This window comes from Drosophila sechellia, chromosome X (assembly GCF_004382195.2).
Source record: "Drosophila sechellia strain sech25 chromosome X, ASM438219v1, whole genome shotgun sequence".
Taxonomy (NCBI): Eukaryota; Metazoa; Arthropoda; class Insecta; order Diptera; family Drosophilidae; genus Drosophila; species Drosophila sechellia.
In genome coordinates, this window is record NC_045954.1 from 18,090,397 (window position 1) to 18,111,096 (window position 20,700).

Consider the following 20,700-nt stretch of genomic DNA (forward strand, 5'->3'; position numbering starts at 1 on the left):
ACAAACTATAAGCTAGGAATTACCAACTAGAAATTAGGAACTAGAAGCTAAAAACTATAGAACTAAAAGCAAAATTCAAACCACGGCACAATCTGTGGACATGGACATCGAAACGACAACGTTAATGATGAGTACGGTTTACGGATTACTGAAAACGGTTTACGGATTATTGAATACGGATAACGTTTACGATTACGGTTACTGAATACGGTTTACGAACAACTTGAATGCGATAGAACATGAACAACAATACAAAATATATAAAATTCAATTCATACAGATGGTTTTTAATTTCGCTTGATCTTTTCTGTATGTATAAGGTTGTAACATATATCGATCACCATTTCTAGTTGCTATTTATTTCGTTTGGTTGGACAATTTCAATGCCAAGAAGTTTGCCAATTTTAAGGCATTTTCAACGCAGTTTGGGCACATACAATGAGGGAAATCAGAAGACAAGGAAAGGATTTTAGGTATGAATCAAGTAAGATAGAAAGTTTGGCTCCAAAATCACATAAAGAAGAAAAAAGACTTGAGAAAGTAAGTTAGATCTGCGCACAAAATGCTTGAGGTCCTTAAAATTGCCAACGACTTGAACGCGGCACTATGGAGAATCCCGAAACGATTCGATGCTAAAAAGACTCGATCAATTTCGCCTCCCTGGTCTGCCGTTCGCACTTTGTCAAAGTATATCAGGAGTAATAGACTAAAATTCGAGTACATTGAGAGACTTTGCTGCTGTTTATCCAAAAAGCTAGCAAAAACCAAACTCAAATTCAAATTGATATTCGTAATACAAAACGCAAATGAAGAGAACTCAACGAACGTATCCAAAGTGAACGATACTTAGGGAGCTTTTGCTAGCAGATCTGCGGATAGATCGTAAGATCGGGATATAAGATCCGGTGGATCGGGTCGCTAACGTATCGCTGCTCCATTGGTTGATAGTTCGTACCTACTTAGCGCTAGGATTAGCCGACACTAGATAAGTAAGATATACGTAATGGGTGAGTTATACAAGTTATACACCTAGGTAATACGGATACACGTTCTAAGGGCGTCCCTCTATTTTATTTATTTATTTAGCGTGTGTGTGAGAGTTCTTGGTATGTGTGTGTATGGTTGTAACTATATAGGTAGTATGACTAGTTTACGTTACTTTAGTTTACTTTAGATTAGCTTGATGTTTTACGTCTAATTTCTATCGTTTCGGGTATTCATGTGGGTGTTTCGTATAGTTGTTTGGGCGGCGGGCGAGGCGTGTCTGCAGATACACTATATCTAGATATGGATACTTGATATAAGCAAGTACTGGGGCTATCGTATTTTCGGTATAACTTAGTCTTAGGTCTGGCATTTTTGGCTTTCGCCGAGTTTCGTGAGGCAAATCAAATTGAAAATGATAAGTTCATAAAAAGCATAACACTTTTCTGTATCTGTTGTTTTGTATATTTGTGGCTTGTTTGGCTGTTGTTGTCTGTGGCGCAATGAAATATTTTTCGCATTTTTGGCTTTAGGGTTGAAGGTTCATGATGAGCGGTAACATAAATGTGCTGGCTTGAGGCAGACGTAAGCATAGATAGTTATATATATGTATCTTTTGTGGTTGTTTTAATTCGCGATCGTTGGACGATTCCGCTGTATATGTAGTTTTTAAATCTAGTTACTGTAAGTATGTGTATCAGGAGAGAGAAGTAGTTGGAAAAAGATCTTTTGAGGGGCAGGGTAGCGAGGGTAAGTCTGTCTGGATGGTCGCAGTCGTTTTGCAGTATTTCTCTTTTGTTTTTGATGTTGTTTGAATAAAACTCGTAAATCGATAAGTAAATGTGGTATGTTGTTTTTTTTTTTTTGTTGACTGTATGGAACTTACCTATAAATAAGAAAAATATAAGTAAACCTAATTCCCGCATTGAGGCTTTCAGAGTTCGTCCTAATATTTGTAAACCCTTCGAATGCCTAGATAACTTAAATATTCGAAATACTCGAACTAATCGTATCACTCGTAATATTGCCAAGGACATAGCCTGATTCGATGACTTGTCCTAAAAATTTTATCGAAATATATATATATATATATATAATAGGTGGTATGCATATATATATGTGTGTTGGTATGTACTGGTGTCTATCGTTTATATATATATATGATGGATGTTCATTTACATAGATCGATCGTATGTTTGTATTTAGAGGTGAGTAAACGGATGTTGGATTGTGTTAGTATCGGTAATATACAACAATGAACATTTTTATCGATAATCTGGTAGTGTGGGATAAGTTGGTTGGTTGGTAATGAATTGAGCATTGCAACAAATGAAAAGGTTTGACTGAAAGTTGTGTTTGTGGGTGTGTTTCTATTTTTTTGGGTTTCGGGGCGGGCAGGCAACCCCTTCCTTATCATGTCAGGCAACTCATAAATGATGATGGCAACATTTATTACTTTAATCGGTTCAACTGTATACGCATGTGAGTGTGTGTGGTCGTGTGTGGGTGATTAATATCGATATTTTTGGTGTAGTTGGCATTGGGCAAACAGAAATCTCATACCTGTGGACTGACTGGCGCTTTTGGAAGATTTAACGTATCCTCCTCTTCGGCAACGACAGTCGCTAGTGTTATAAAGTACGGAATGATGGCGATTATGTCGATAACATTCATGACATCCCTGCAGAAATTTAATTTGTTCGGACATGCGAGGAACCTGAACACACACAAAATCGATACAACGACCAGCGATTGGTTTGGTTTAAAGATTCACACAGACAGCGCGATAGAGAAACCGAGAGCAAGAGAGAGAAAGAGAGAGGGAGATTTGTAAGAGATAAAGAAGATTTCAGATTGAAACAGTTGAATTAAACCATGAGTGTCAAACAAAAGCAAAGCAACAGACAGAGAAATATAAGTATAATATTTGTATGTAAAATATAAACAAATTATAGACAAAACAGGAGATAACGGAAAATCAATCAATGTTTGTACTCAATTGGAAACATAGCTTTTTTCAAGGAGGATGGATAGAGAGATATTGTATTCGAGTTCAAGTTCAAACTAATATTTCTCTTTCGTTCGCTTAGCTTATAACTAGGTGTATGCATAAATAGACTTTTCATGGAAGAGAGCTGCCTACCTGACAGTTAGTTCAAATGTAAACCAAATAATACATAACGTTTCTATAAGGAAGAAAGGATCTGTGATGTCAGGCACCTCGTCTTCCTCGATTTTTGTGCCATTTGTTGTTGTATTGAACACCTGAAAGTATGCCACACAGAAACACAAGAAAAAGAAGGAGAGAAAGATATGGATTTGTATCCCTTGGAGGTCCTGAGGTTTGGCTTGATTCGTACGCACCTTGTAATGCTTAAATTCGGGTAATGTTTCTAGACAAAATATAACAATTGATAGCAATATAACAAATACACTAATTATGGCTACAACTCTGGCGGCTTGCGAACTTTCTGGATACTCGAAGAGCAGCCAGACTTTTCTCTGCTTCTCATTATCCGGTAATGGTCTTTCTTCCTCTTTAATAAAGCCTTCATCCTCTCTGCAAGTAGAAAATATATATACGGTTTATTGTTAGTACCAAACGAGCCACTTAACCGTATTAGTTATGATGTGAGAGTGAGGTTAGGTTGTGTGTTTGAGTGTGGCGTTCGTTGAGTATTTTTGTTATCTTTTAGGCACAGAATTTGTTTATTGGTTCGCAACTCTAATCGGAAGCAGGCAAAATGCTTAAATCGAAAGCTAAGCTTGAGTAAAAATTAAGAAATAAAGCCGTAATAAAAGCGTTGACTCATTTATGGCATTGGCAATAAGCAAAGAATTGAAATAGATTAAGTAGGCTTCTTCCTGCTGGATCCTTGATCGTCCTATCCTCGCTTGACATTCCGTTTTCCATTTCCGCTTCACGGGTCCGGCCACACTGCCCCCCGTGCCGTATCAACAAAATTTTAGGCTGGTGGTCAAGGGATTAACATTCACTTTCGCAATCGAGCTCGGTCCAGAGTCCAGTCCATCTAGATCTGGGTCTTTTTGCTTTATACAATTTGCTTCCAGCTCGCCATCGGTGGAGATGCTTAAGTTCTCAGGGAAAGCGGCCAACAAGCTACTTATTAAATTATACATAATTTTACTATTGCATGTATGGTCATATAATTATACTATTTGATGACTCCTAAGCCAAAGATATTCGATTAGAATACTTCGATTTATTGACAAATTATTGTATTGACAAATTTGTGTTGTACAAAGGCTTTCCCTTTAAACCGCACTTCCAGCCAAGGCAATTTGTATGTAGGTATATATTGGTATGTTTGTATTTAAGCCAAGTCTAATTCTATTCTATTGTCTACGTTTAATGTGCGTGTGTCGGTCTGTTTGCCGTGTTGCATGCCTCATTACACTGATTCGATAAAAAATTTGCCTTGCTACCAATATAGAAATAAACCGAACCAAATTGTTGTCCTGTTTATATTTGATTTGCTTTAGTTTTTTGTTCATATTTTGTTAGTTTATTTTTGGTTGGGATTTTGTTTTTTGCTTTTATTGGTAGGGGAATGGTGGAATTTCTAGTGGGCAACACGTGGGCTTACCTGAATTTATTAATTGCTTGATCACCTAATTCATAAAATTTTATTTCTTCACTAAATACGTCTAAAGGGACATTGACCGGTCTCCGTAGTCGGCCACCTGTGGATGAACGTGATGGGTGTGTATTTGTTTGTGGGTAGTGAGTTGGTGGCGGTGTATGAATAAAGTCAAGTATTCATTGTTTGTTGTTCGGCGACGACGAGGATTTATAGAGAGAGAAATAGAGAAACATTAGCCATGGGTTGCACAAAAGTTACATTAGATTTTCGGGCAGGGGGTACTATTTGAAGGCACCACTTCCAATGCTTACCACTCTGATAATAGTATAAAATCGCATCGAAGCTCGGTCGACTACGGTCAAAAAAATATTCATTTCTAAGCGGGTCAAAGTACCGTAATCTCCGAGCTGGATCCCCAAGCAGCGTGTCCGGGAATTGATTTAACGTACGTAGTTGTGTCTCAAACCTTAATCCGCTTACCTGGAGCAGAGTAGCAATAGAAGTGGGTTAGGTTATGAGTATCCAGTATTCGCTTGGCTTACTCACATTTATAACGACTCTTTCGCAGAAATCATGATCGTGAGGAATGGGTTCAAAGTGTTGCGGTCCGCCACCAAAGCCATGACCAGCCCCCCCTTCTTCGTCTTGACTGCTCAATTTGGGCAAAGACCTGCGAATCAAGAAAAAAATAGGCATAATTAAAGCATAGGATTAAAAGCGAGGTGCGCAAGACGTATCTATTATTATTTACAAGTAATATTCAAAACATTTACATTTGAAGGGATTAAAGGTACCTCTATTATCGGCTTTAGAAAAATGACGAATATATCACCTTTAGTGCGGCATTAGAGGCGCGTAGAAAAAGTCCCCATTTAATTAAACACCAATTAACCTAATGCAATGTGCGTCCCTTAAGTGTGGAGTTTGAGAAGCGCGGAGGAAGGCCCTCCACATTTTTGATTACCTAAAATAAGGCCAAGAGTAATTAATTACTTTGCCATTGCCTAGCCTACAGCCATTTAATTTACATTTGACTTTCTTTTTAACTGAAAGCCGCGACTCCATTATTCAATGCCTTCGATCTTTAAGCTCTCCAGTGGCCTGGTCTTTAATTACTTATCGGCTCGAATCAATTTCCAGATGCTATGCCATTGAATATTCAATGGCCATGCATATTGCATGGCCGGCGGCAGACGGGGATTTTCAGACTCACTTTCTCGATTTCAAATTGCAATTCGCAATTTCGTTGGCAACCCATTTTGTGGACACGAGAAAGAGTGGGTGGGTGGATACCCAGAAGATACTCGTATACCGTCGTTTCCTTTTGGCTTAGGCCTTGTTCAAATTAAATTCATTGCACTCGAAGTTTATATAGATATACTCATGTATAGTTGTGTGCGCGTACTGGGAACACAACACGCCCACGCCGGCAATATACTTATGTTTACACTTGTAATTGAAATTGTATTACAATCGCATATAAAAACGAACCAGCGAGTGGTCCCAACCACGGAAACACCATCATCATCATCGAACCACTTACAACCACCGAACCACCCATTTGCTGGCAGAATGCCCAACATTTTCCGCCCTTATCGCTGATGTTGCTGACAATGTGCAATTGTTGCTGCTGTTGCAGCTGCAATTGTTGCTGCTGGCAAGTTTTTGGAGTTGCATGGCAGGTTGCCGTTGCCTGCTTTCTGGCGTCGTGCCGTGGCATTTAATTAAGCGTGTAAGTGCACTGGCCCACCCCCAAAAACCCAAAGCCCGAAAGCCTTGTCCTCATCTCCATCGTTATCCACCACCCACATCAGTTAACCCCTCCACTCAACTGAAATAATGGCGAGCGCCTGCCCGAACAAATTGTTTGTCGGCATAAATCTTTTCCGGTTGCAACTCCATCTTGGCACAGCGGCCGCTTATTCATATTTATGGTCACACATGTGGTCAACAAAATAATGGCATTATAAATTCTCTTTCATGGCATATTTGTTCACGATAAAATAAAGTAATTTCTGTGTCCGGGAATCAGATCAACACCTATTTGTAATTTAAGGCATTTACACCACTTAAGTGGGGGTATCTAGAACCGCAGCGGACGAAATAGCCTTCATGGCATTTCTAATGGCGTTTAGACAAAAACATTTCTTTTAAATAGGATCTACACTTCATAGTAAATATTGGAAATTCAGACAATTAAGTGCGGCGATTGAGAATCGCAGAGGAGGGCCCTACTTTATTTTCTTGGTTTATCATTCAATAATCATTAAAATAACAACAAGTTCAAGGCCTATTTTCAACTTTCATTTTTCATTATAGTCTTCATGGCATTACTAATGGCGTTTACATAAATACATTTCCTTTAAATAGGATCTACACTAAATAGTAAATATAGGAAATTCTGACTCTTAAGTGCGGCGATTGAGAAGCTCAGAGGAGGGTCCTACTTTATTTTCTTATTTTATCATTCAATAATCTTTAAAACAACAACCAGTTCAACGCCTATTTCCGCACCCAATTAAGTGCGGGGATTGAGAAGCGCAGAGAAGGGCTTTATTTCATTTTTTGACTTTACGACTACCAGTTACTGTAGTAACTCTGTAATATATGCTTTAAAGTGGCACAATACCCCCTTAACTGACGTATAAATAGTTAACACCGTAGGCGTTGGCATTCGATTAACGTGGTCTATAATTTCGTAATGATACACAGCTTATGTACCCTTATTTTAACCGCAAATTGGCATATTGTTCGGTGTGACGTCAGCAGCTGTTGCAGGCCGCAAAAAAAGAGAGTGCAAGGTGGAAAAGACCGGTTCAAACGAAATGTCAACAAACAATTTAGGCCCAGGAGAGCTGGGCTCTGTTCTTAGCCGACTTTCTGCCATTTAAACAATCTCTCTACCCATGTATAGTGTAGTACATGGAAGCAACTTTCTTGTTTATCTACTATATGCAAATGTCGGTGGGAAATTTATGCATACGTTTACCCTCTCTCTCTCTGTCTCCCTCTTTCACTCTCTGTTTGTCTTCGTCCCTGTTGCACTTGATGGCGTGTATATAGGTCAGCGCCACAGCCTGATGCGGCTGTGACGTCATTGTCGCCTCTTTTCTAGATGCCGCCGTTGTCGATGAGTCCGTGCTCTGCTGCAGCGACCTATTTACAAGATACATATGTATCCACAAGTCGCTACGTGAGTTGAGTTGATTCGAGTAGAGTCGAGTCGATTGAAGTCGAGTCTCACCCACTTCCGCATCGTTCTGCAGGTGGATTGCATAAGTCGAAAAGCTGCAACTGCAACTGTTACTGCTACTGAAACGGAAACGAAAACGGCGCTGGGTGAAGTTCAATGTAAAGTCGCAAAATCGAAGTGGAATTTCGTGGGATCGTGGGCCCCCTTTTTTTCGCCCCCTGGTATGCACATATGTGTGAGTATCCTGGTATCTGGCATGTGCAAAGTGTGTGGTTCTGTGTGTTGGTGCCAGTTTCTCTTTGTCCGGTCAAGGCAACGTCAGCCTCAGTCCTTAGACCTTCCAAGACCCCGAGACCCACAGAACCGACAACCAACAGCCGACAGCCGAGACCCAACCTCCAGTTCTCCATTTTTGTGGACTATTTTTAGAAGCGTCAATAACGGCATGCTGAAATTTATGAATTAATGCGATGGCGAAAGGAAATTTAAGGCATGCACACGCACATGCACATGCACACATACACACACACACACACAAGAAGGAGCCTTGAACTGGGGGAGTGCACTTGCACCCAGTTACCCAGTCGGTCCTCATTGAGGATTTGCTTATGCATGCCGCACATTCCAGCTGCGCATCTGCAAGTTAATCAAGCATTGGGACCGCATCTGCGGATTACTTTCGCCACTTAAGCAGCGCAGAGGAGAGCCGTGCCTCTAATAGTGAAATTAAATGAGCTGAATATATTACGTTTGGCAATCATCTGCTCTGAAAATAAGGAAAATGGTTTATCACATACATTCCATCACTTAAGCAAGACCATTGAGAATTGCCAAGAAGGGCGAATAAGTAAAGCAACATAAATATACCATTAAATAAGTTTATTAAAATGATGAAATCATTTGAAAGTTCTTGTTATTAAATTCAAAAAGAATCAGATAAACACATATTTTCATCATCAACTTTCACCCACTTACGTGTGGTAGTTGAGAATCGCCGAGAAGGGCGCTTCTTCTTAAAGAAAGTGCCAGGCGACCTATATCCAATTATAAAGAACTGTTTTAAGATGACTAAAAAACTTGATCATCAGCTTTATTATTATTGATTTAAAATGCTCGCCTACATATCTTCATTAGTAAGGACCTCATGTTTTGCTTTAAAAACTCCTTTGTTCGGGTGCGACATTGTGTGCGGCCCACGGCCGAATCGATTCCCCTATGGGAAATAGCATTGATAAAGCTGATTTGCCACCGCCCCCCACTGGCGGAAAACACATGGGCGTACGTGGAGGGGGTTGGGGATCGGACGGGGAGAGCGTGTCAACATGATTCAATCAACGCCGTCAAACGAGAGGCGCCGCAGGCTGTGCAAGGTGAATGCGAATGCGAAACTCGATTCGATGCTGACGTCACAAACGGCATTCGACTGACAAAGTTTTGAACCTGAATATGAATAAATGAATATGCACGTGGAGAAAAGATCTTAATCAAGATTGGCCAGAAGTTTAATAAGTAGCATTTAAGTCGTGGAGGCAGTTAAAAATCTCCAATCAATAAAATAAAAAACTTAGCTCTCATAACATAACATTTTCGAAGTTTTTACATAATATATATCTTATTAGATATATCTCTTTCTATGAGCAATTGCATTTCCTTGAATTAAATGACATAAAAAAGCACCTGAAACTTTTCATGTGATGCATATTTTTCCACTATATTCATCAATTTAATTTCCTTGAAATCGTTGTGCGCTGTGTAAACACTTCCCATGTTTTTTTTTTCCAGAACTGCATTGCATTTCACCAATTTGCCTTGGAAATACACCTGCCGTCCGGATTTGCACCCGGACTTTTATTTGCAGCCGGATCCGGATCCGGGTCCATCAATCGCCAGACGGGGGATCGGGAATCACGGCCGCCGCAGCGTTGAATTATGCAAATCCCTGGCTGAAAGATTCACGGACGGATAGCTGGACGGCTGTTGGATAGTCGGACGGACGGACGGACGGACTAACCAACTAGCGACTACCAACTGGCCTGCCCTTTTGTGACCTTGGGCAGTTGCGTGCACAATTTGTGTGGGTTGTTGGTATGTTATTCGTGATTTACCTTTTTTTCAGCACATAGGGTATAATATGTCAAGGAAATTGGAAGATTTTAGATGATATGTGAATAAGGTAAGGATTATATTCAAATTCGAAAAATGTTTTGATTAAAAGCTTTGCAAAGTTATATATAAAAAGCAATTGGTAACAATGTAATATCAAGATCGAGGGTATAAAGAAGTTTTGAACATATCTTTTACAATTTGCTTTCTCGTTCTTCATTTCCATTCTCATTTTCCGTTTCCGTTTGGTGTTTTTTATTTTTGGCAACCATTCTCAGGTTCTACTCGTGTGCACCGACATGCAAGCCGTTCCACAGCTACCAACAACAACCAAAGTGGGTGGAGAAAGTGAGGTGAAAGTGGGGTGAAAGTGGGTGGCGGAGTGGGAGTGGCAGGAGGAGTGGGCGAAAGCTTGTTGCCTGTCGTCTTCTGTTTTCTGTTTTCGGTGCTGTTTGCATTTAGCAATGCACGTGTGGCCAGAAAAGAATGAATGAAAGGGGCTGTGAGTTGAAAATGGAGAAGGCGTTGGGGAAAATTACGGAGAAAGGGTCCTGGCGAGGCGAGGCAAAAAATGCTGGAAAAGTGTGCACGTCAGGCATTTTAAACATGTTCCGCTATTCGAAACTTTTCGTCGTTTATTATTCGAAAAAGGCAGGCTAAGCTTAAAGGAAAGTAACAATGGAACGGGCAGTGTGGAGTTTTCAGCGAAGTGGGGGCCAGGATAAAAAAAGGACAGGAAACGAACTTGTTAAGCGCGCAATTTAAAAGCGAAGCGAACTTCTCCAAAGGTGAAACTTTTCAAATGTCTCAAGTGCGTCAAAGGAGCAGAAGTTAGCAGAGTGGTGGCACAGGGGGGTTTTCAGGGGTGTCAAAGGGGTGAAAAGCGGATGGAAAAGGACCTACAGAATGGACACTTGACTACGGAGAGATAGCAGGAGATCGAGGACCCTCAACCGAGGCTCTCAGAAGTGCAATCAGTTCATGGTCCTTCAGTAGGCATAAGACAATCAAAGGGCTCGGTGGAATATTCATTAATCGATATTTTATGGTTTTGCCATGGTGAAAAGTCCCCTTTAAAACGTAAATTTCAAGAAGCGTAATTAGGCAGATCAATTAAAGTCTAGGATGTTGGTCATAAGTTGGGCCATAATGAAACTTGAACTCAATTAAATGTTTAGTCTAGTTAAGAGATTGCAAATAGCAACAATTTGAATTAAAGACACTATAAATAGAAATTAATTGAAGTTAGATAATCTATTGTCCACCTAATGTGGTATTTAATGATTAAACAAGATAATATTTGTTGTATATGGAATGAAATGCAGTTGCAGTTTGCTAGTTAAATCTTATCTGATTTACAGAAGTGGTAAATATTTGTTATTTAGACTGCAAATTAAATTTACTTCTTAGATTAAATAAAAGATTATAAGAGATTAAATAAGATTTAATTAGATAGTACATGAATGGCTACCATGGAATCAATATAATTTCATAAGTGGACTTCTTTTAGCTCGTTTGGGTTATAAAAAGTTGGGGTATAAATATCTTTTCAAGTGAGTAAAATGTTGGAAGTTTCAGTTAATTCATCAAATCTGTAAAATACCCAAGGGTCAAAGGTTTCATAGAATGAAGAGGAGTAGTTGACCCACAAGCCTTTCTTTCCCTTTCCAGCAGCCCTGCAGTTTGAGATAGCTGGCAATTGTCTTGGCCACAATCAGAAGTAATCCCCATTCAATTTGTTAAGTCCCCGAAACCGTTTAATACATATCAAAACCCCCCTCTAATCCCCCGCATTGTGTGGTTTTAATTTTAATGCACCGCACAATCGGAAACTAAGGTGGGGTTTTTCGGTTTTTCGTGGCGAAAGTCAAGCGAGTGAAAGCGACATAAAGCGAAAATGGCGAGACATGCATGGGTGTGTGTTTCTAGGGACTGGGAAGATGAGGGAGAGGGGGGAGAGGGGGAAGGTCTTTATAGCACACCCACACTCACACACACACACACACACCTCCCCCATTGTTGGCTGTGTTCGGTGGCTTTGTTGCTTTGTTGTTCGCTGTTTGCTGCTGACGTTGACGGCGCTTGTCGCCTTGTCGCTGGCAGCAACAACTACAAACAACTACAACCACTACTACCAACACTATGGCCAGCAAAAAAAGCAGCAACAGCAACAACAGTGGGGATCAAAAGTCAAGAACAATGACAGCAAATAGCAAGCGGCAAGCAGCCAGGAGCGGGCAAAAGTCAAGTTGCAAGTTGAAATGTGCGGCAATTGTTTGCTTGGGTAAAAGGCAAAGTGAAAGTGTAAGCCTCGTCAATCAGCAAAAACAAGAGCAGCAAGGAGCAGACTGATGTGTAAGGACACTGGCCAAAATATTTTCTATATATCAAGATGGAAAGCTTGAGATTTTGCTCAAAGTGGCGCTTAATGGTGCTAGATGCTCCGGAGATACCTATATGCATAGATTTGCCCTTCGAACAGTTCATATTTGATTTGATGATACATTTCTAAAACATGCAAGATTAATTCTCTATATTTATATATATTTTATAATCTATATTTTATAATTTTCGTTCTCTCTCTGCAGCAAACAAGAAAGTACTTGGTGTCAGCGATTTTAGTGCCTTGAATTGCTTTCGCCAGCGTCGGGTATCAATTTACCAATTTACCCATATGCATTGGATTCGCTCTTCATTTGTTCTTGAACTTCTGCTCGGCGAAAATGCTTTCTCCACACAAAGGAAAGCCAAAGAAGCGGCGTGGCAAAGGCGAAGGGGAGCCACGAGGACACAGCACATCGTTATCGATGTCAAACTCATGTCAATTCACTGAGACGATTACAGGATATCATCAAAGGATATTGTTATGTCTCAATCGGCTGAAAAGGCAGCGGGGGAATGACTGAGTGAATGACTGACTGAATGAATGAATGATGGTGAGTGTGCGGTGAGGGCTCCGGTCTGGGGCCATTGGAATGTTAATGATATTGATGCTGTGCCACTTTTGTGTTTGCCGTTTGGGCAGCTGTCAATGTCACATTGCGCATACGCCGCATTGACCCGCCCACCATTTCGCACCGCAGTGTGAGTGGGTGTTATGTCCGTATGTGGGTGTCTGTCCTTCTGTCTGTTTGTGCATCTGCATTCACATTTACATTCACTCCACTGCGGCTGGCGCTTCATCATTTGTCATCATCATCGCGAAGGGATGCACGCCCTGAGGTATGCAATGAATTTCGTGACCAGCGGATGACATATTGCGTCTCTTCTAAATTTGAATATTGCAGGGTAACTAGCATTTCTTGTTTTTATTTTTATGGTTTTAAAATGCAAGAATTTCAGTCTTTATTACAAATAAAGATAAAATCATTGAGAGAAGTGTATTGTTTTGTCAGAGGATTTGGAATATTTCTTCGAAGACTTCGAAGTAAGCTCAATTTATCCTCAAGAAGAAAAAAGTGTATCTACTCGCAGAATATGTTTAAGCAATTCAAGTTTCTCTAGAAAATGTAAGAAATAGTTTATAGGGATATCTTTAAATAAGCCAGTGACCATAACCATGTTCCCCTCCATATTCATAGGCCTAAAGTACAAGCAAAAAAGGCAGTTTTTCGCACTTCCCCGATTGCTTGCCCAAGATAAAGGCTATGGTATCTGGGTAAGCAGATCGTTCAAGGACCTTACCTATCGCAGAGAAGAGGGGGCGAGGCGTTGGATAGGTTTTCACCGCTCAACGGCTGCTCCTGGCGCGGTCGCAGGACCGGTGTGAGGCCCCATCGCTCGATGAAATCGATGCGGGAAATGGTTGAGGACGAGCAAGTGGTGCGAATCGCTAATTGCGCCAATGCTCAGCCTGCTCGGATGGCGTATCCTGGCCGCGCCCTCGACCTCGTCCTGCGGCTGCTCCACTTTACAGTAATCCACTTGCGATGCTGGCGGTGGTGGTGTTGCTGCTGCTGGTGCTGCTGCTTCTGATGCTTCTAGTCCGGAGCACCTTCTGTTATTTGGCGAGTTCCTTGGCTTTCGGCACCTCCGTGCAGCTGCTTCTGGCCATTAAGATTGCTTTGGCTCCTATTTCGGCTAGCATTTGGCAATGGCTTGGAAGTCCTTTGGGTTTCTCTCTTTCAATTCGTGCTAGTTGAAGACGAGTCTGGGATTTTGTTGTTCAATATATATGTGGTATATACATGTATTTGTATTACAGTTGCGTGTTTTGCTTGACTTTTAGAATTGTTTTTTCTTTGGCAATTAGGCAATGCACTTTCCACTTTGTTGTTGTCATTGATTTCGGGGTTATTTGTCACATATATTTTTAGCTGCAGTTTGACATTTATTTATTTATGTTAGCTTTTTGTTTCACCATTTATTTTTCCAACAAAATAAAAAAAGATGGAAGTACACACTACGCACACACACACATATACGTGCACCGAAATCGTTTCATTTGAACCGGAAACAGCGAGTGAAAATTGCAATTTCCGCTTTTAGAAAGCACTCATACAAGTTTTAGGTTGTTTTGAATTTATTGGGTAAAAATAGGCTGGCAGCGGATAGCCTGCAAGATGTCCTTTACCTATTGATTTTTTTCGAGCCCAGATTTTTCACAATTTATTTATGGGCGGCATTTAAAGCGTTTTCATTCAGCCCACTATTCCCAACCTCTTTCTCTTTGCTCCCTTTTTTGTTTGGAATAATTGCAATTGATTGCGAATGGAGAGCAATCTGCTGTTTGTTGTTTTTGGCGCGACTTTTCGATTGGGAACAACAACCTTGAACCTTTCGGTTCGGCAGAGAGAAATTGGGCAGCAGAATTGATGGGGGAGGTAACACAGGTGAAGTCGAGACACACACACACATACGTACATACATGCACGCACACACACATATATAGCCTCAAATGTAAATGGCCCACGCCTTAACTTATTTTCGGAGGTGTTTTATTTTAGATTACTTCACACACACACACAACAGAAAAACAACTTTTGAACCGGGCTACACGCATATGTATATGTATTTATGATATTTTTAGATTGAAGTAAGGAAGATTTATTCGTTGAATTGCCCTAGGCCTTCTTTTCATCATTTTTTTTTAAGAAAATGAGGGAAAGGGAGCGGGTTTATCCCGCTAGTCGCTCTTTGCCTTTCGCGTTTCGCTTGCTTTCCAGTTCGAGGACCAGCAGAACAAACAACTGGAAGAGCGCGCAAAAACGTGGCCCGGCACAAGTTGGTAATGGAACGGTGGAGCGATGCGGAACAGCTGGCAGTGGAACGCGTGGACAGCGAGGCGAAAAGGACGAAAGGCGACGAATGTTGGGCCATAAGTGGCATGCGAGAAATTGAAGCGTGTAAGCGCTTAACTGGCGATGTAATGACACCGACGCACACACATACACACACACTTACGCTCTCCTGCGCGCACACACACACACACGCACGTGTGGCGTGTGTGTATAACAAAATAACACTAATACGAGAGCAAGCCTCGTGAGTCATTGTGAGGAGAGAGAGAGAGGGCGAGGGCTAGGTGGAGGGAAAGAGAGTGAGAGCGCGAAGGATGTTGAGGCAAAAAGGGAAATTCTAAGGCCCTGCACAATGGGAAACTTGTTGGCGGATTTATGCAACCCATACACACGCACAAATCAAGAGAGCGAGTGAGAAAGAGAGTGTGTGTCCTGGCTGCGTTTGCCGTTTGTCCGCTGTGTTGTCTCGTTTATTGGCGTTTCCTGCTTCGCCCGCTGCTTCGCTGGCTTCGCAGCCTAGCGTATTGTGCGCTTTTCCATTATCTTTGCCGTTATTATCAGACACCTCCGCTACACCTATCTCCCTCTCTCACTCCCTCTTTCAGAAGTGTTAAGCAGCTGTCCGTTTTTTTTGCTATTGCGTCTGCGTGTTTGCCGTATATATATACATAGATATGTATGTATGTATGTGTGTGTGTGTGTGCGAGGGTCCTTTGGGGCCGGGAATTTTGCTAGGCCGGGAAAAAGTGAACCGGGTCCCCATTGCCTGCCCTCTTTCATCTCTTCGCATCTCTCACGATTTTCGTTTCCTTTGCCTTTTCTATTTTTTCGGTGTGCGCAGTAAATACTTAACCCCCTCCCACAACAAAAAAAAAAAAAACAAAAAAAAACGTAAAGAAAGGTAGAGCGAGAGAGAGGGGACGAGAGCAAGAGAGAGAGAGGGAGAGCTGGCCAGAAAGAGACATCAACTCACGCCTCTGTTGTTGCCTTTGTCTTGTCACGCATTTTGTGGAACTGAACTCAACTCAACTCCAGTTAACTTCACTTCACTTCACTTTACTTTACTTTTCCCTAGTTGGCCAAACTAGACTGAACTTTTGAGGACCAAAGACATTATGGAAGAAGTTGCAGAAGCACCAATACCCTCGATAATTCAACTTTCAGACCTAGTAGCACACATATTTCGCCCATACTATCCAAACCTGCATCGAAACCCTCTCAAGATATATAAATAAATGCTTAAAACGAATATATAATAATTTAATAATAAAAAATAAATATTAAATATGTAATAATCATAAATTAAGTAATTTTAAATTTGAATTAAAACAAAACATAACAAAATAGAATGAATAAGTAAGTAAGGTTTAAGCAAGTTTAAAAAATATAGAATTATAAAAAAGACAGTATATTTGTATTTGCATCTGGGCTAAACAAATTAAACATAAAATTATAAAATGCAATGATCAGAAAGAAAGATAATATAACAAAAATCGTCATAATAAATAAAAACTTAAATAAAATACATACGACTCGTCCATTGCTGAATCGACCTCCACAAATAAGTTGCGTTTTTTTTGGCTTGAATTTAAAATATCGATCTCGTTTTAGGCCTAGTTTTATAGGTATTTAAGTGCTTTATCGTTCAGCTGCCACCTGCCGATGCTAATTGATTGATGGGTCTAACTGCATTGTGTTGACACCTCACCTTCGCTTTTATCACATTCCCCATTTTCAATTTGCCATTTCCCCGGCATTCACTGCACAAAACTCGCTGTCATCGATGGGTTTTAATCAATTTTGATTAGCTATCCGTACATTTTCGTGTGCTGTGTGGGTTTTTGGCAACAGTTTGAAGTTCACACGTTGCCAATCTCGGTGTAAACCAAAAGCGAAATCAGAATAGAGGGACCCACCATCTGGCTCATCCATCAATTTCGACTGTCTGTGTGAGCGTTTTGGCAGCCTCGAAAGGTCAACATCGGCGGCATGCAGAGCATTTAGCATCCAGCATCTGTGTGTGCCACGAAATTGAGCACTTGCCAAAAGTTTCGGCAAATTGCAGCCAGGTGAGAGGCCGCATGGATAAAGGATGAATTAAGGACTCAATCTGGGGCAGATTTGTGGTTAGCGTGCGATTTTTACGGCTTGATGGTCAGCAAAAAAAAACTCATCCGCACTGTTGTCCCTAGTGAATATAGCAAATATAACGCATACGCCACGTGGACAGTTTGAAGAATTCAATCGATCCTCTAAATGAATTTCTTGAAGCCTTGCCGTAGATTAAATTCAATTCTTGGGGGAAGTTATGTTTGGATAGCTGCTCCCCACTTCTTTAAATGAAAAATCTTATTGCAAGTTGAAACACCACGGCGTATGAGTAAATATTAGTTTTATTCAACGAATGTAAGACGGAATGGAATTGTATTTTTTGCATAAAATGCTAATATTTGCATGAAATTAATCTTTACCATACCGTGAATCTTTACCATACTAATATAATATCAAGTTTGTGTTGTATTTAAGTTTTTGAAGTTCTTATTTGAGCGGATTATCAACGAATTAGGGTTTGAAATACGACATATTCTAGTAACATGAATTTAATAGCTCCAAATATGTGAAAATAAATAGCAAAAAGCGAAAAATACAAATGCCAATGCTTTAAGGATATTTACGTATACGCCTGATTTTCTCCTTTCTGCCTCAGTTTATTTGGGCATTTCTCTGTGTGAGTATGTGTGTGTGTTTACGTGAAGATGAAGACAAAGCGAAAAGAGAGAAATGTTGGGGCAAAAGCAGAGGGACAAACACACACACACACACTTCAGCAGCAGCAGCAGCAAATTGCCTTTGGAACGTCCTTAAGAAGGATATACCTCAAAAATATTGCTTACAGCGGAATTGCTGCTGATGCTCGCTGTTGTTGTTGCTGCTGTTCAGGTAGGCTGCTGTACAAACAACAACAACAACAATTGAGCCCTCTCTTTCCCTCTTCTTTCGCTCTCTCTCTCTCTCTCCTTTGGTTGTGCTCTCTGTGATTCTTTTTCTGCTTAGCAATATGTTATTTGAACACACTACCCCACCCACCGCCTTTCACCTTTCTTCTTGCACTACTTTCTCTTTGGCGGCCACTTGTTTAATGAAATTTCTTAAGTGTTTATTGGTTTTATTTGCATTTTTTTTCTTGAATTTGATTTATATATTTTTATTTATATATTTGTTGGTTATTTTTGCTAGCTAAAATTGTGTGTTCTTGCGCTTGTTCGATTTACTGTTGGGTTGAATGGCATGTCAGCGGAATTTCAGCGATGCCAAAAATCGCTGAATCCGCACTGCAGACACAATAGATTGATACTTTTAAATTCTTTTTTACACTCTGGTCTAATTTTGTTGTTTTGTTTGATATGTCAAGGTTAAGCACACGCACGCAATCCCACGGATTTGTGTATCTTTATCGCTCGGTTTTAATCTCTCCATTTGCCGCACTTTTTTCCATCATTCTTGTGATTCGTCTTTTACACACGCACAGTAGAAAAAAATGTTTTGTCTTAAAAAAAAGTGTAAAAAAATGCTTATATATTTTTATCAACTAGATTTTAACACGTTTTCTTTGGCTGGTTGTGAGTGCTTTCTGGCTTTTTCTCGGCTCTCTTGTTTCTAATTTATTTTTGTTACCTGCGGCCGTTTCTAGTTCGTCTTTGGCTTTGTGTCCTGCCCCGCCCCCTTTCGCGGCGCCCGCCCCCTTGTTGATGCAGTGCCACTGGAACGCCACGAATCGGCAATGGAACACATACACTTCCGCGCACTTTTCCCAGATTCAGTTTCGATTTCGGTTCGGGATTCGGTTATGGTTTCGATTTCGATTCGGATTCGTATTCGCATTCAGATATCGGCTATTCTGCATCCTCGTCGGCATCTGCTGTCGGCTGCTGACTGCCAAAGACTGACTCTCGGCAGAGTGTACTGGGCCAGCCACTCGGCGTTCCACTCGGTCCGCTCATTCCCCCGTTCCACTGGCCGGTGTTCCTCGTTCCGTTCTCGGGTGTTCTTCTGACCGGGGGTCCTCCCAACCGCCCAACACTCCTCCGTTTGCGCCCACCGATGGGACAGCTGCTCCGCCGCTGGAAGCTGGAAGCTGTCAGCTGGGCTTCCAGGCTGCGAATCCTGCCGCGGAGCGAGCTTGAGCTTCGTCAGATTCCTCAATGAATAAAGCTCACGAGCAAAGGACTAGGCAGTACACCCGCTGGCAAATGTCAAAATCGCAGTTCTTTTAGCTTTGCTTTGTCACTTCAACTTTCATATTTAAAATATTTTGTTTAAAAAAAAGTTAAATTGTTGTGTATGTTTCCCTTCAGCTTAGTACCTCATTTGTGAATTTTTTTTTGGGTCAGTCATTTGTCAAACGTATTTTTATGGTTAGGAATTTATATGACAGATAATTTATGATGTTTTTTTAAATATTATATTTATAGGTTATCGAGTATCAATTGCACACCATGGTGTCTACATGTGCATTATCTTGTTTGAAACGAATATTTGCGGCCTACAAGTAATTATTCAATCTTTATACACCTGTTGATTTATATATGTGGGTGCATTTAGGATTTAATACCATTAAATAAAAAAAATTAAATTTGTCAAATAGATTGAGTTATTTCTGAAATTGTAAGAATCACTTTTACTAGAATCTTGTTTACTCAAAAGACTATGTGATATAAGGATGAGTTTTTTGTCTTTTTAGTAAAAAGTATAAAACGCAATCAGTTAAGACTGTAAAGGGGTTTCAATGATTTTATATATATTTGTGTTTTATCAAATTGATAAAACTTATGTTATATCCCAACAAAAATTCCAACATGTAAGTCAATTTGTGGAAAGATACATTCCTTTTCAAAGTTGGTTATTTATTTATATACGTTACGTTTAATATCACTTTTTGATATTCATATTAATCGCTGGCGGAATGCAGCGGAAACGGAACACGGTCAACTGTCAGTTGGCCAGCTGTCAGCGGATTGAGCTTTTCGTCTGGAAGCCGGAAGCTGTGCGTCTGCGGCCTTTCCGCTTTCCAGTCAAAAGCTCAGCGCACAGAGGGCGCCACCAAAAGCTCCTACTGCGGATGCTGGGCGCGCGCTTGAAATGCGAAGATCCTATAAGCAGGTGAATGAATCGGAAAAGCTGGTTTGGTGACTCGGCGGGTTGGTGGGTTAATGGGTCGTTGGGTCATGTCATCCGCATCGATTGCAATCGCCTCAGTTCACCGCCCCCGTGTGACGTCAGTGGGCGGTCCTGACGTTCGCGTATCCTTGACAGAGAGCAGCAAGGCTGAATTCCGAATTCCCACCCACAATGCCCTTCGAGCGGCCACCTAATGGGATTAATCCGGCACATGCGACTCGGGCCACCAGGAATGATAAACAACGCAAATTGAATTCATATTTCGTGTACAAAATCAATTAGTCAGGTCCATTGGCCATTGAGCACTAACGCAATATATATGTATTTATGTATAAAAAATATAATTGCATAAAAAAATACTTCGCAAGTAGCGAGAACTTCAGGGGAAAATTGAATG

At 40.7% G+C, this 20,700-nt stretch overlaps 1 protein-coding gene across 16 annotated transcripts in view; it reads right to left on the reverse strand.

Moving 5' to 3' along the window:
• LOC6614805 (potassium voltage-gated channel protein Shaker) overlaps positions 1 to 20,700 on the reverse strand; it is a 119,355-nt gene that overhangs the window by 22,437 nt on the left and 76,218 nt on the right. For 12 of the 16 annotated variants that reach the window (XM_032725493.1, XM_032725492.1, XM_032725491.1 and 9 more), the window contains 7 exons: positions 5,136 to 5,259; positions 4,901 to 5,069; positions 4,593 to 4,689; positions 3,349 to 3,544; positions 3,128 to 3,249; positions 2,548 to 2,701; positions 1,871 to 2,042 (listed from right to left, as the gene is read on the reverse strand). In XM_032725493.1, the coding sequence (XP_032581384.1) occupies positions 1,871 to 2,042; positions 2,548 to 2,701; positions 3,128 to 3,249; positions 3,349 to 3,544; positions 4,593 to 4,689; positions 4,901 to 5,069; positions 5,136 to 5,259 (1,034 nt within the window). Of the gene's footprint in view, positions 1 to 1,870; positions 2,043 to 2,541; positions 2,702 to 3,127; positions 3,250 to 3,348; positions 3,545 to 4,592; positions 4,690 to 4,900; positions 5,070 to 5,135; positions 5,260 to 16,655; positions 16,682 to 20,700 lie in introns of those variants that run through there. The other 4 variants (XM_032725505.1, XM_032725494.1, XM_032725504.1 and 1 more) reach the window with 2 other exon arrangements.